Source organism: Larus michahellis, chromosome 24 (genome assembly GCF_964199755.1).
Source record: "Larus michahellis chromosome 24, bLarMic1.1, whole genome shotgun sequence".
Classification (NCBI taxonomy): domain Eukaryota; kingdom Metazoa; phylum Chordata; class Aves; order Charadriiformes; family Laridae; genus Larus; species Larus michahellis.
In genome coordinates, this window is record NC_133919.1 from 2941197 (window position 1) to 2955671 (window position 14475).

The 14475-nt window shown below is 68.5% G+C and overlaps 1 protein-coding gene across 4 annotated transcripts; it reads left to right on the forward strand.

The window, feature by feature from the left end:
• The first annotated feature begins 1289 nt into the window (after positions 1–1289).
• On the forward strand, positions 1290–12806 carry SEMA6C (semaphorin 6C). Of its 4 annotated transcripts, none has more exons than XM_074566578.1 (17): positions 1290–1629; positions 1750–1864; positions 3347–3404; positions 3503–3559; positions 4850–4951; positions 5587–5677; positions 5786–5908; positions 6334–6422; positions 7255–7472; positions 8015–8146; positions 8246–8401; positions 8569–8808; positions 9294–9431; positions 10193–10270; positions 10378–10433; positions 10667–10714; positions 11361–12806. In XM_074566578.1, exons 1-17 carry the CDS (start codon positions 1512–1514, stop codon positions 12149–12151), a joined length of 2610 nt encoding a protein of 869 aa, XP_074422679.1. In that variant the 5' UTR covers positions 1290–1511; the 3' UTR covers positions 12152–12806. The 4 variants fall into 4 exon arrangements, with proteins under 4 accessions (XP_074422679.1, XP_074422676.1, XP_074422677.1 ...); XM_074566575.1 differs by having other exon boundaries at positions 1367–1629; positions 7345–7472; XM_074566576.1 differs by lacking the exon at positions 5786–5908 and having other exon boundaries at positions 1367–1629.
• The last annotated feature ends 1669 nt before the right edge of the window (positions 12807–14475 follow it).

A 14475-nucleotide genomic window follows, 5' to 3' on the forward strand; every position in this document is an offset into this window, starting at 1 on the left:
CCGGAGCCGTTCGGGGAACGGAGCCGGTACCGAGGGGTCGGGGCGGGGAAGGGGGGGGGGGGGGAGAGGAGGAGGGGAGCGTGTTGGGGGGGTGTAGCCGGGGTGTTGGGGGGGGGGAGGAGGTGTGTGGGGGGGGTCGTAGGGGGTGGTTTTGGGGTGTTTGGGAGCGTTTTGGGGGGTTGTGGGGGTGTAGTCGGGCTGTTGGGGGGGGTCGGTGCTGTGGCGGGGGGGGCGTTTGGGGTGTTTGGGGCCGTTTTGGGGGGTTCTGGGGGTATAGTCGGGCTGTTGGGGGGGTGTTGTGGGGGGGCCGGTGCTGTGGCGGGGGGGTTTTGGGGTGTTTGGGGGCGTTTTGGGGTGTAGGTGGGGGGTGTAGTCGGGGTGTTGGGGGGGGTGTTGGGGGGGGTGGTTTTGGGGTGCAGGTGGGGGGTTGTGGGGTGTAGGGGGGTGTTGGGGCGGGGTAGGATGGGGGTTTGGTGGGGGGGTCGGTGGGGTGTTGGGGGCGCTTGGGTGCGTTTGGGGCTGGTTTGGGGGTGGTTGTGGGGTGCAGGTGGGGGTGTAGTTGGGGTGTTGGGGCAGGGTTGAAGGGGGGTGTTGTGGGGGGGGTCAGTGGGGTGCTGGGGCGGGGTGTTTTGGGGTGGTTTGGGGGGTAGGTGGGGTGTTGTGGGGGCGTTGGGGTGCTGTGAGGGGTACTTGGGGGGCTGTGAGGGTGCGTGGGGGGGTCGGGGTAGGGTGGGTTTGGGTGTATGGGGGGTGTTGGGGGGCTGTGGGGGTGCTTTGGGGTGCTTTTGGGGTGCTGTGGCACCGGGTGCTGGGCGGGTGTTGGGGGGGGGGAGGTCGTGCCGGGGGGGTGTCAGTGGCGGGGGGTGCACATGGCTGTGCCCCGCTGCACACGCTTGTGCCGTGCCTGGTGTCCCGGGGCACTGGGAGCACTGGGAGCACTGGGAGCACTGGGGCGGGGGTACTGGGGACGTTGGGACGGGCACATTGGAGCAGGGGCACTGGGATTACTGGGAGGGGGGCACTGAGGACACTGGGAGGGACAACTGGGGACACCGAAATGGGGGCACTGGGAGGAGAGCACCGGGGACACTGGGGTGGGAGCGCTGGGACCACCAGGAAGAGGGTACTGGGACCACTGGGCATAGGGCACTGGGGACACTGGGGTACAAGGGACACTGGGTGGGGGCAATGGGGACACGGGGATGGGGATACAGGAGACACTGGGAGGGGGGCACTGGGGACATGGGGGTGGGGACACGGGACACTGGGATGGCAGCACTGGGAGGAGGGTACTGGGGGCACTGGGAGGGGGCACCGGCAGCCCTGTCCCTGCACTCGGGGCGCTCGTCCCCTCTGTCCCCTCGTCCCCCGTCCCAGGGCTGCCCTGTGTCGTCCCCCCCCACTCCCCCCCGTGCCTCAGTTTCCCCGCACTGACATCAGCCCCTGGCAGCCCGGGGCGGGGGGGGGGGGTGTCACCCTCAGCCCCGAGTCCCCTCCGGGCCCCCGCCACCATGCTGGGGGTCCCGCTGCCCTTCCTCCTCCTCCTCCTCCTCCTCCTCCTCCTCCCGGGGGGGGCGGCGCTGGCCTTCCCGAGGGACCTGGTGGCCCGAAGCACCGTGGAGCTGGCAGGTGAGCGGGGATGGGGTCCCCCCGGGGGTTGGGGGGGGGGGGGGTAGTGGTGTGTGTGTGTGACGGGGGCTGGGGGGGGGGCCGGCAGGGTGTCACCGGGTCCCCTCTGTCCCCCCGCAGCCACCGCCGCCTACCCCCGCTTCGGTGGCCTTCGGGGGGACAATGTCACCGCCCAGCTCGGCCTCGACTTCCAGCGCATGCTGCGCCTCAACGGCACCCTCTTCGTCGCCGCCCGGTGAGCGCTTGTGCAAGCTCGTCGGTCCTTGTGCAAGCTCGTGTGCGCTTGGGCACGCTCGGGCACGCTTGGGCACGCTCGTCGGTCCTTGTGCAAGCTCGTGTGCGCTTGGGCACGCTTGGGCACGCTCGGGCACGCTCGTCGGTCCTTGTGCAAGCTCGTGTGCGCTTGGGCACGCTCGGGCACGCTTGGGCACGCTCGTCGGTCCTTGTGCAAGCTCGTGTGAGCTTGGGCACGCTTGGGCACGCTTGGGCACGCTCGTCGGTCCTTGTGCAAGCTCGTGTGAGCTTGGGCACGCTTGGGCACGCTAGTCCCTGCTTGTGCAAGCTCGTGCATGTTCTCACACGCTTGGGGATGCCTGCACACGCTTGGCTTGTCCCCCCGTGTGCATATTTGTGCGAGGTTGTGCACGCTTCTACATGCTTGTGTGTGCTTGTGTAAGCTCGTGCACGCTTGGGGATGCTTGCACACGCTTGGCTTGTCTCCCGTGTACATGCTTGTGCACACTTGTGCATGCTTGTGCATGCTTGTGCATGCTTGTGTGTGCTTGTGTAAGCTTGTGCACGCTTGGGGATGCTTGCACACGCTTGGCTTGTCTCCTGTCTGCATGTTTGCGAGAGGTTGTGCACACTTGGGGATGCTTGCACACACTTGGCTTGTGTCCCGTCTGCATGCTTGTGCATGCTTGTGCACGCTTCTACATGCTAGTCCCTGCTTGGGCAAGCTCGTGCATGCTTGGGCACGCTTGGGCACGCTTCTACATGCTTGTCTATGCTTGTGTAAGCTCGTGCACGCTTGGGGATGCTTGCACACGCTTGTCTTGTCTCCCGTGTACATGCTTGTGCACACTTGTGCATGCTTGTGCATGCTTGTGTGTGCTTGTGTAAGCTTGTGCACGCTTGGGGATGCTTGCACACACTTGGCTTGTCTCCCGTCTGCATGCTTGTGCACACTTGTGCACACTTGTACATGCTAGTCCCTGCTCGTGCACGCTTGTGCACGCTTCTACATGCTTGTCTATGCTTGCGTAAGCTTGTGCACGCTTGCGCACACTTGCACACGCTTGGTTTGTCCCCACGGCTGCATGTTTGTGCGAGGTTGTGCACGCTTGTGCACGCTTGTGCGTTCTTGTACCTGCCAGTCCGTGCTTGTGCAAGCCTGTGCCTGCTCGCTCGCGCCTGCGTGTGCTCCTGGAGGCTTGTTTGCTGCTGCGAGCTCGTGCAAACGTGCGTGCGCTTGTCCCTGCTCGTGCGCACACGTGCACGTGCTCGTGCCCACTTCTGCGCGCTCCAGCCCCGTTGCTCCCCCCCCAGCCCGCCTGCGCGCCCCGCTTGTGCGTGCTTGTGCCCCCGGGTACCCCCGAACCCGTCCCTGCGGTCCCTCGCGCTTGCGTGTGGCACGTGTCCCCCCGTCCCTCGCACGTCCCCGTGCCCCTCGTGTGTCCCCGTGTCCCCTCGCCCGCTCACGCCCTCCCTCCCCCAGGGACCACATCTACGCCTTCGACCTGGGGCAGGACAAGGGGACGCTGTACCCCGAGCGGGTAAGGGGGACGGGGCGGGGGGATACGGGGGGGACGGGACCCGGGGGGGGCCAGGCGGGGGGTCCCCATGCCCACCCACCCCCCGTCTGACCCCACAGCACCTCACCTGGGAGACGCGGGACAGGGAGAACTGCGCCATGCGGGGCCGGCTGCAGGTGCGGGGGTACGGGGTGTTGGGGTGCAGGGTGCAGGGTGTTGGGGTGCAGTGGTACAGGGGGTGGGGTTACAGGGTGCAGGGTGTTGGGGTGCAGGAGTATGGGGTGTGGGGGTACAGGGTGTGGGGTGTTGGGGTGCAGGGGTACAGGGGTGGGGTTACGGGGTGCAGGGTGTGAAGGTACAGGGTGTTGGGGTGCAGGGGTATGGGGTGTGGGGGTGCAGGGTGCAGGGGTGCGGGGTATGGGGGTATGGGGTGCAGGGTGTGAGGGTGCAGGGTGTTGGGGTGCAGGGTGCAGGGGTACAGAGGCTGGGGGTACGGGGTGCAGGGTGTTGGGGTACGGGGTGCGGGGTGTGAGGGTGCAGGGTGTTGGGGTGCAGGGTACAGGGGTGCAGGGGCTGGGGGTACGGGGTGCGGGATGTTAGGGTGCAGGGGTACGGGGTGTTGGGGCACAGGGTGTGAGGGTACAGGGTGTTGGGGAGCAGGGGTACTGGGTGTGGGGGTACAGGGTGCAGGGTGTTGGGGTGCAGCGGTACAGGGGGTGGGGTTACGGGGGTGGGGTGTTGGGGTGCAGGGTGGGAGGGGGCAGCGTGTTAGGGTGCAGGGGTACAGGGTGTGGGGGTACAGCGGTACAGGGGGTGGGGTTACGGGGTGCAGGGTGTTGGGGTGCAGGGGTACGGGGTGTGGGGTGTGAGGGTGCAGGGTGTTGGGGTGCAGGGGTACAGGGGTGGGGGCAGGGGGTGCGGGGTATTGGGGTGCAGGGTGTTGGGGTACAGGGGGTGGGGGGGTGGGGGTACGGGGGGTGCTGGGCTGTGGGCTGCGGGGGTGCAGGGGTTCGGGTGTATGGGTTATAGGGGTGCGGGGGTGCAGGGTGTTGGGGTACAGGGTGGGGGGGGCAGGGGTACATGCTATGGGGGTACGGGGGCACACGGTGTGGGGGTGCAGGGGTACACGGTGGGGGCACAGGGTAGGGAGTACAGGGTACTGGGGGGCAGGTTATGGGGGTGCGGGGGGACATGGTGGGGGGGTGCAGGGGTGTAGGGTATGGAGGTGCAGGGAATGGGGGGGGGGGTGGGGGTCCAGGGGTACCAGTTATGGGGGGGGGGGGCGTGGGGGGGTACAAGATATGGGGGGATACAGGGGTCATGGGGGTGCGGGGGGACAGGGTGGGGGTCCAGGGGATGGGGATAGAAGGGATGGGGGCAAAGCGGGGGCTCTGGGCAGGGGGAGGAGGTGACGCCGGGGTCCCCCATGTCCCCCCCGTGTCCGTCCCCGTGTCCCCCCCCCGCAGGACGAGTGCCACAACTACATCAGGGTGCTGGTGCCCCGCGACGCCGGCACCCTCCTGGCCTGCGGCACCAACGCCTTCAGCCCCCTCTGCCGCACCTACCAGGTGGGGGGGACCCGGGGGGGTGTCACGGGCGGCGGGGGGGCTCAGACCCTGCCAAGGGAGCACGGTGGGGGGTGATGAGTTGGGGGGGGGTTCTCAGTTCTCAGCCCTGCCAGGGAGTGCGGGGGGGGCGGCGGGTGTGATGAATGTGGGGGGTCTCAGCCCTCGCTGGGGGGAACGGAGGGGTGTGATGAGTGTGGGGGGGGTCTCAGCCCTCGCTGGGGGAACGGAGGGGTGTGATGAGTGTGGGGGGGTCTCAGCCCTCGCTGGGGGGAACGGAGGGGTGCGATGAGTGTGGGGGGGTCTCAGCCCTCGCTGGGGGGAACGGAGGGGTGCGATGAGTGTGGGGGGGTCTCAGCCCTCGCTGGGGGGAACGGAGGGGTGCGATGGGGGAGGGGGGTTGGGGGTCTCAGCCCCCCGCGGGGGGTGGGATGGTGGGGGGGGTGTGATGAGTATGGGGGGGGTCTCAGCCCCTACTGGGGAGCACAGGGGGGAAGTGGCCAGAGGTGTGACGAGTGTGGGGGTCCTCAGCAGCTCCCCACCGGGGCTGGGGGCAGCGGGGGTGTGTGATTGCGGGGGGGGGGGGGGGGGGGGGGGTGTCTCAGCACCTCGTCCCCGTCCCCGTCCCCCCCCCAAAGGTGAGCACCCTGGCGCAGGAGGGCGAGGAGGTGAGCGGCCAGGCCCGGTGCCCCTTCGACGCCAAGCAGAGCGTCGTCGCCCTCTTCGTCGGTGGGTGCTGGGATGGGGGGGGGTGGGATGGGGTCCCCGGGGTGGGGACGGGGCTGATGCTGGTGTCACCCACACACACACCCCACCCCCCCCCCCCCGGCCCCCCAGATGGCAGCCTGTACTCGGCCACGGTGGCCGACTTCCAGGCGAGCGACGCGGTGATCTACCGTAGCCTGAGCCCCGGCCGGCCCCCCCTGCGCACCCTCAAGTACAGCTCCCGCTGGCTGCAGGGTACCCCGCTGTATGGGGGGGGGGGGACGGGGATGGGGGGGGCTGGGGTCGGGGGGACGGGCGGAGGGGGGGCGATGGGGACGGGTGGGGGGGGGTACGGGTGAGTACGGGCGTGGGGCAGAGGGGTAGGGGTGGGGGGGGGGGGTCTGGGGGGGGGGGGGGGTAGAGGGTTATGGGGGTAGATGGGGGAGGTGACGGGGGTAGGTGTCTGTGGGGGGGGGAATTGGGGACAAGTGGGGGGGTTAGGGGTGTATCGGGGCTGGGGTAGGGGTCTATGGGGGGGCTGGAGCTGTGGGGGGCAGAGGGCTGGGATGTGGGGGTACAGGGCTGTGGGGACACGGTGGGGGGGGGGGGGCCAGGGCAGGGGGTGAGCACAGGGGACAGGAGGTGGTGGGGGCTGACGGCCCCCCCCCCGCCCCCCCCAGAGCCCCACTTCGTCCAGGCGCTGCCCTACGGCCCCTACGTCTACTTCTTCTTCAGGGAGGTGGCGGCGGAGCTCAGCGCCCTGGGCAAGGTGGGCGCGGGGACAGGGTGGCACAGGGCCGGGGCGGGGGGGGGGGGTGGCACCCGGGTGCCCATCCCCCGGGCATCAAGGTGGGGGAGATGCAGCGCCCCTCCATGGGGGGGGTCTGGCCGGGTGCTGGTGCCTCCCAGGGCGCTGTGGGTGCCCATGGGTGCCAGCCCGAGGTGCCAGTACCCCTGGGGGACGGTGCCGATGCCCGTGGGACCCTGGGTGGCAATGTCTGTGGGCCCCTGGGAGCTGGCACCCATGGGTGCCCAGGGGACGATGCCTGTGGGTCCCTGATCATCCCCGGCTGCTGACACCCACAGGTCCCTGGGAGCTGGCACCCATGGGTGCCCATGTGCTGATGCCCATGGGGCCCTGGGTGCCGATGCCCGTGGGTCCCTCGATGGTGACCCTGGCAGGTCCCTGCGCAGTGACACCCATGGGTGCCCGGGGGACGATGCCCACACGTCCCTGGGTGCTGACACCCATGGGTGACCGTGTGCTGACACCCATGGGTGACCACGTGCCAATGCCTGTGGGTCCTGGGGTGCTGACGCCTGCAGGTCCCTGGGTGGTGACACCCATGGGTGCCCGTGTACCGATGCCCACAGGTCCCAGGGTGGCAACACCTGCAGGTCCTGGGTAGTGACACCCATGGGTGCCCAGGGGATGATGCCCACATGTCCCTGAGTGGTGACGCCCATGGGTGCCCATGTGCCAATGCCCATGGGTCCCGGGGCGCTGACACCTGTGGGTCCCTGGGCGGTGACACCCATGGGTGCCCGTGTGCCGATGCCCGCGGGTGCCGGGGTGCTGACACCCCTGGGTGCTGGCACAGGTGGTGGTGGCTCGGGTGGCACGGGTGTGCCGCAACGACCGGGGGGGCTCCCCGCGGGTGCTGGAGCGGCGCTGGACGTCCTTCCTCAAGGTGCGGCTGCAATGCGCCGTCCCCGGGGACGCCGTCTTCTACTTCGATGTCCTGGAGGCGGTGACACCCCCCCGGGCCCTGCACGGGCGCCCTGCCGTCCTCGCCCTCTTCGGCACCCAGCCCAACAGGCATGGCGGCGGGGCCACGGGGCTGGGGGACATGGGGACACGGGGACACGGGCTCTTGGGGGATGTGAGCGTGGGGACATGGGGCAGGGGAACGTGGCACGGGCAGGGGCATGGGGACACAGGGGATGGGGACATGGGGATGCCATCACAGAGGGGACATGGGAGGGACAGACATGGGGACACGAGGATGCACGGACATGGGGACATGGGAGATGGCGAGGTGGGAGGGACGGACGTGGTGACACGGGACATGGGGATGGACTCACAGGGGGACGTGGGGATGTGGGGACACGGGAGATGGGGACGTGGGGACATGGGAGGGACAGACACGGGGACATGGGGATGGACTCACAGGGGGACATGGGGACCCAGTGGGGACAGGAGACAGGGACACAGACAGAGGGGAACAGGGCTTGGGGACACAGCGAGGACCAACGGGGACACGGAGGGACCCCGGCCAAACCGAGGCCGACCTGGCAGCCCTGGGAGGGGACAGGGGTGTCCCCAGCACCGGTGCCACCCCCCGCCCGCCGCCGCCGCAGCATCCCCGGCTCGGCCGTCTGCGCCTTCTACCTGGCGGACGTGGAGCGGGCGTTCGAGGGACCCTTCGCCGAGCCCCGCGGCGCTGGTGGCACCTGGACCCCGGTGCCAGAGGACAGGGTGCCCCGACCCAGGTACCCCCCCCCAACCCCCGCCCAGCTCCCGGCCGCGTGGGTCCCCTCGGGGTGCGGTGGCCGCCCGGACGCCTGGTCCCCACACGGGCTGTGCCACAGGCCAGGCTGCTGCGCCGGGATGGGACCGGCCGCCGGCGTCGTCACCTCCGGGGACTTCCCCGATGAGACGCTGGCCTTCGCCAAGGAGCACCCGCTGCTGCACGGCGCCGTGGCACCCGCCGGCGGGCGGCCCCTCTTCACCCGCACCGGCACCAGGTGCGCCCGGGGAGGGGACGGGCGGCCTCGGGGACGGGGGGGACACCTTGGGGACAGGGGGTGGCTCACGCGCTGCGGGGTGAGGAGGGTCCTTGTGCGAGGCTCTTGTGCGAGGGCGCGCGAGGCCCTTGGTGCCAGGCCCTGGTGCGAGGGTGCGCTGGGCGCAGGCTGACGCAGCTGGCGGCGGACACGGGCGCGGGGCCGCGGGGGAACCAGACCGTGCTCTTCCTGGGCGCCGAGGACGGGCGGGTGCTGAAGGTCCTGGCGGCCACGCGGCAACCCGGGGCCAGCCGGCACCCCGGCGGCACCCCGGCACCCGGTGACAGCTGGGAACCCGGTGACAGCGGGGACACCGCTGCCTCCGAGACGCTGCTGCTGGAGGAGATCAGCCTCTACGACCCCGGGCGGTGGGTGCCAGGCGCTGGGTGCTCAGGGCTGGTGGGGGGCTGGGGGGTACCTTGGGGCTGTGGGTGCTGGGGGGGGGCTCATGGGCACCATGGGGCTGTGGGTGCTGGGGGGCTCGTAGGTGCCGATAGGTGGTGGGGGGCTCATGGGTGCTGGGAGGCAGTGGGCACCGAGGGGTGCAGTGGTGGTGTGGGTGCCATACGGAGGGGGGGGGGGCCATGCGGGTGCCACAGGGCATTGATGGGTGCTGAGGGGGTGCATGTGGGTGCTGGGGGGAGCTGATGGGTGCCATGGGGTCATGTAGGTGCTGATGGGTGCTCTGGGGCCATGCAGGTGCTGCAGGGCCATGTGGGTGCTGATGGGTGCCGTGGGGTGCCATGGGTTGCTGATGGGTGCTGTGGGGTGCTGGCAGGCACTGTGGGGTGCCTTGGGGCTGTGAGTGCAGTGGCGATGGGTGCTCTGGGGGGGGGGGGGTGTGTGTGCGCAGGTGCCGGGGGCCGCGGGGCGCCAGCCGGGTGCTGGGGCTGGAGCTGCACCCGCCGGGCCGGGAGCTGCTCGTCGCCTTCTCCGGGTGCCTGGTGCGTCTGCCCCTGAGCCGCTGCGCCCGGCACGGGGCCTGCCGCAGGTGAGCGGGGCGGGACGGGGCGTGCGGGGGCACAAGGGTGTGCGAGGGCACAAGGGCGTGTAAGAGCAGGGGGGTGTACAAGGGCACGGGAGGGTGCAAGGGCACGAGGGCGTGCGAGGGCACAAGGGTATGTGAGGGCATGGGAGGGTGCAAGGGCCCAGGGGGGTGCAAGGGTGTGCAAGGACATGAGAGGGTGCGAGGGCACAAGAGGGTGCAAGGGTGTGCAAGGGCACAGGAGGGTGCAAGGGCACAAGGGTGTGCAAGGGCATGGGAGGGTGCAAGGGTCCAGGGGGGTACAAGGGCACGAGAGGGTGCAAGGGCCCAGGGGGGGCACAAGGGTGTGCAAGGACATGAGAGGGTGCGAGGGCACACGAGGGTACAAGGGTGTGCAAGGGCACAGGAGGGTGCAAGGGCACAAGGGTGTGCAAGGGCACAAGGGCATGCGAGGGCACAGGAGGGCACAAGGGTGTGCAAGGGCACAGGAGGGTGCAAGGGCACGAGGGCGTGCGAGGGCACAGGAGGGCACAAGGGTGTGCAAGGGCACAGGAGGGTGCAAGGGCACAAGGGTGTGCAAGGGCACGAGAGGGTGCAAGGGCCCAGGGGGGTACAAGGGCGTGCAAGGGCCCAAGGCCACACCCAGGCACGGGGCACGAGAGCGCACAAGGGCACAGAGAGGTGTGAGAGCCCAAGGGACGTGCGAGGGCACAAGGGGCGTGCGAGGGCAGCTGTGTCACCCGGCCGCCTGGGTCCCCCCCGCGCAGGAGCTGCCTGGCCGCCCGGGACCCCTACTGCGTCTGGCTGCCCCCCGGGGGCTGCGTCCCCTTCTCCGAGGACCTCCCGTAAGCGTCCCCCGCGGTGGCCTCTCCCTGCCCTGATCTCCTGGGTCGCTTCCTCGCGGGGAGGGGACACTGGGGACAGTGGGTGACGTCTCCCCTGTGTGCCCCAGGAGCGGCTTCGAGCAGGACACAGAGGGATCCCCCGGGATCAGTGGGACCTGCCAAGGTGAAGGGGGGACATGGGGGGCACTGGGGACATGGGAGTATCTGGGGACATAGAGGGTCACCGTTGGTACTTCTGGGGACGCGAGGTCACGGGGGGGATGCAGGTGGCCCCAGGGCGACACTGGTGGCCCTGGGACATGTGGGTGACTCCGGAGGATGTGGAGGACATTGAGGGGACGCAGGTGGCCCCAGGGGACGCGGGTGGCCTGGCCTGACCCCGCTCTGCTCTCATAGATGCACCAGCTGCCGGGGACGGTGACGAGGACAGGGACTTGGCCCATGGTCAGTGACACCCCATTTGTCCCCCCTGGACACCCCCTGGGAGGGACCCTGGGGACAACGGAGGGACCCAGCAACTAAGAGGGAGCCCAGGGACAAGACAGAGGGACCCCAGGGACTGGGGAGGGACCTGGGGGATGGGGGCAAGCCCAGGGGTGAGAGAGGGACCCTGGGGACAGGAGAGGGACCCCCAGAGGTGGGAGAAGGACCTTGGGCACCAGGAGGGACCCTGGGGACAGGGGTGGGGGGAGCCCAAGGTCCAGGAGAGTCCCCAGGGACAGGAGAAGGACCCTGGGGTGGGGGGACCCCCCTGGGACCAGGAAGGGACCCTGAGGATGGGAGAGGGACCTTGGGCACCAGGAGGGACCCCAGGGACAGGGGTGGGGGGACCCCAAAGACCAGGAGAGTCCCCAGGGACCGGAGAAAGACCCTTGGTGTGGAGGGACCCTGAGGACGGGAGAGAGACCCCAGGGGTGAGAGAGGGACCCGGGGGACAGGAGAGGGACCAGGAGGGTGGAAAAGGGACCCCGTGCACTGGGGGGACCCCAGGGACCAGGAGAGACCCCAGGGATGGGAGAGGGACCCCAGGGGTCCGGGCTGGGGTCGGGGCCCCCCCACCCGCGCGTGGGGCTGACGGGTGCTCCCGCAGGGGTGCGTCAGGCCGGACCGGGGGCTGCGGCGACGGTGCCGGTGCCAGTGCTGGTGGGCTGCGTGCTGGGCGCCTTTGCCCTGGGTGCCCTGGCCGCCGGGCTGCTGGCCACCGGCTGCCGCCGCCCCGCTGTCCCCAAGGGACCCCCGGAGGCCCCCACCGCCCCACGGCCCACGGCCCAGCCGCCCGTTCCTCGCCTCTACCCCCCGCTGCCGCCCCAGGGAGGGGCCGGGGGCCTGCGGGACCCCCCCGAGCTGCCCACCCCCGAGGCCACCCCACAGCTACCCGCCAAGACGCCCCGGGAGCGGGCGGCAGAGCCCCGGCGCGGCCAGGCCACCCATCTCGGCACCCCAGGGTACCCGGAGCCCCCCGGCCCAGGACCCCCACCCAAGGCCACCCTGGAGGAGCTGCTGCAGCGGCTGCACGGGACGGGGGGGTCGGGGTGGCCGGTGACACCCCCGGGCACCGGCTCCTTTGCCAACCGGGTACAGCCGGGAGCCCCCTTCGCCAGCCTCCCCCCAGCCCCCCGTGACGGGGCGACCCGGCGGGTGGACGTGCCCCCCGACAGCCCCCCCCCGCCCCGGCGGCCCCTGGCACAGAGACACTCGCTGGGGGGGCCGGCGGCTGGACCCCCCGGCCCAGCCCGGGGGCTCACCCGCATGCACTCACTGGGGGCCCCGGGGGGGCCACCCTGGGGCCCCCGCCCCGGCACCCTGGAGCGCTCCCTCTCCATGAAGCCCCCGGTGCTGCCCAAGCCCCTGCTGGTGCCGGCGGCCCCTGGGCAGCCCTGAGCCCCTGCTGGGGACATGGGGACATCCCTGTCCCCATGGGACACTGCGGCTAGCAGGGGGCCCAAGCCATCCCCTGCCCTGGGTGGCAGGGTCCCGCTCCCCCTGGCTCCATGCCCTGAGCCATGAGGGTCCCCAGGCTGGCCCCCACCAGGGTGACAGGGGTCCCTGTGTCCCCACTCTGGCCCGCACCGGGGTGATGAGGGTTCCTGTGTCCCAGCTCAGGGTGACAAGGGACCCCATGTCCCTGAGCTCCCTGCCCAGGGTGACAGGATCCCCGCAACCCTCAGCCACCCCGTGTCCCAGCCCGAGGTGACACGGGTCCCTGTGTCCCAGCCTGGGGTGACACAGGTCCCCATGTCCCCAGGCTGCCCCTATCTCCCTCCCTTGGGTGATGAGGGTCCCCCGTGTCCACCTTGTCCCCCAGCCTGGGGTGACGAGGTCCCCATGTCCGCATTTTCAAGGGCTTTTTTTTTTTTTTTAATCCTTTCTAATTTATTCGCTGCTTTTGGGGATCGTTGGAGCCACCGCCCCCCAGGGCCACCAGGAATGGCGTGGGACGCGGTGGCTCTCAGCGCCGGAGCTCGGCTCGTCCTACCATGTAGGACCAGGGCTTGGCCCGCGCCAACCGCGGTAATTAAACGTGGTCGCTCCCGCACCGGTGCCTGCCTGACTCTGTCTGGGGTGAGGGGGGACAAGGGCCCCGGGGGGAGAAGGTGCCACCAGCTCCTGAGCCCAGCTTGGGGACGGGGTGAAGACCCAGCGTTGGGTGTCCCCACAGAGAGGGTGGCACATGGGACACCATGGGACACAAAGGGGCTGGCAATGCGCTGGCATAGGGGGGGTGCAAAGCTGCTGACTGAGGTTGCGGTATTTTATTAAGAAACATAGTACAAAAAAAAAAAAAAATAAATGTTGAAATTTCCACATTTCCAACCGCGTACCTCGGTGGAAAAAGGGGCCCAAGCCCTCGGCCCAGGGCTAACGGGGTCCACAAGGGACCTGCTGCTGCGAAGTGGCAATTTAACCCTGCTGTAAATACGCGGTGCCGCGCCTGGCACGGGGCAAACAAGCTGATAAAGGCGAGATTACAGAAATAATCAGATTTGGCAGCGAGAGCCGCCCCGCGGGCGAAGGGTCAGGGCAGGGGGGGACGGAGAGGGAAGGCCCCAGGGACCCGGGCTCAGCTCAGCGCCCGGGGGCTGATATTCCCCTGCGCCGTCGGCTGGAGAGGATTTAAGTTGGCGTTTCCGTGACCTCCGCTCATCCCCACCGGATTTACAACGCCCTGCTTCCGATTTGGGATAATGGGAACCGGTTAGAGCTGGTTACTGCAGACCAGAGGGAAATACAGCCTAATCAAACCCAAAACGGTTTCTTTAACACCGAGGAGAAACAACACACATTCCTGTTAAGACCTCAGCTCCTGCCCCAGCGTTCCTGGGAAGTGAACCGGGATTCTCCCGCCCGCGGGAGTGAGTGCGGGGCGATCCCAAGCTCACAAGGGCTCCTCGCCTCGGTAAGAGCAGCCCCGAGAGCCAGGCAGGGGCTTTTTTGCCTTTCAGCTCTGCAAACCCTGCGCTGGCAGGGAAGGCGTGGGCTGGAAAAGCCCCGACGTGGCAGAATCCGTCCCGGACTCCCGTGGGAGGCGATTTACCCGCTCGCACCAGCCCCGTCCACCACGCACCCAGCAGAAACTGCTGCCCTGGGCTTAAAAAGCTCCAACTCCTCCGTGGAAGGGCAGAGGACACGGCCGGGTTGGAATTCTTTCTAAACACTGGGCGGAGATCAAATTCTCCCCGTCTTTGTTCAGACCCCGTACTTCTAAAAATAAAATTAACGTGTGATCCCCACCCCCCAGGCCAAGCAGTAAGAACACTGTCAGCTTTATTTGTTCCAACTCTAAAAACCAAACCCCGATACCGGGAGCCACACGGGCTTTTTTTTTCTTTCCCCCCCACCCCTCTTCTGAAGGGGAAGTTTGTTTCCCGGCTGAAGGGACTTTTTGGCAAAAGCGACCTTTTTCAGGGGAAGGATGGAAATCACTGAGAATTGCCGTGCTGTGGAAGGCACAACACAGCGTTTATGTAGGCGACAGCTGCCCAGCTCTTCAAATTTACAAACAATAAGCACAAATTTCAGGCAAAACATAAAAGCCAAAGTTGACAGTGTCCTTTTACATGCGCAAACACTTCTGGCTATTAGAAGAATCTGCCTGGATTTGCTTTAATACTGTCTCCAACTCTCCGACGCAGATTTTTAGTTCAGACAGACCCAAACTGCTGATGTTCTGGGGAATAAAATAACTTAATGGGTGCTCGAAGTCA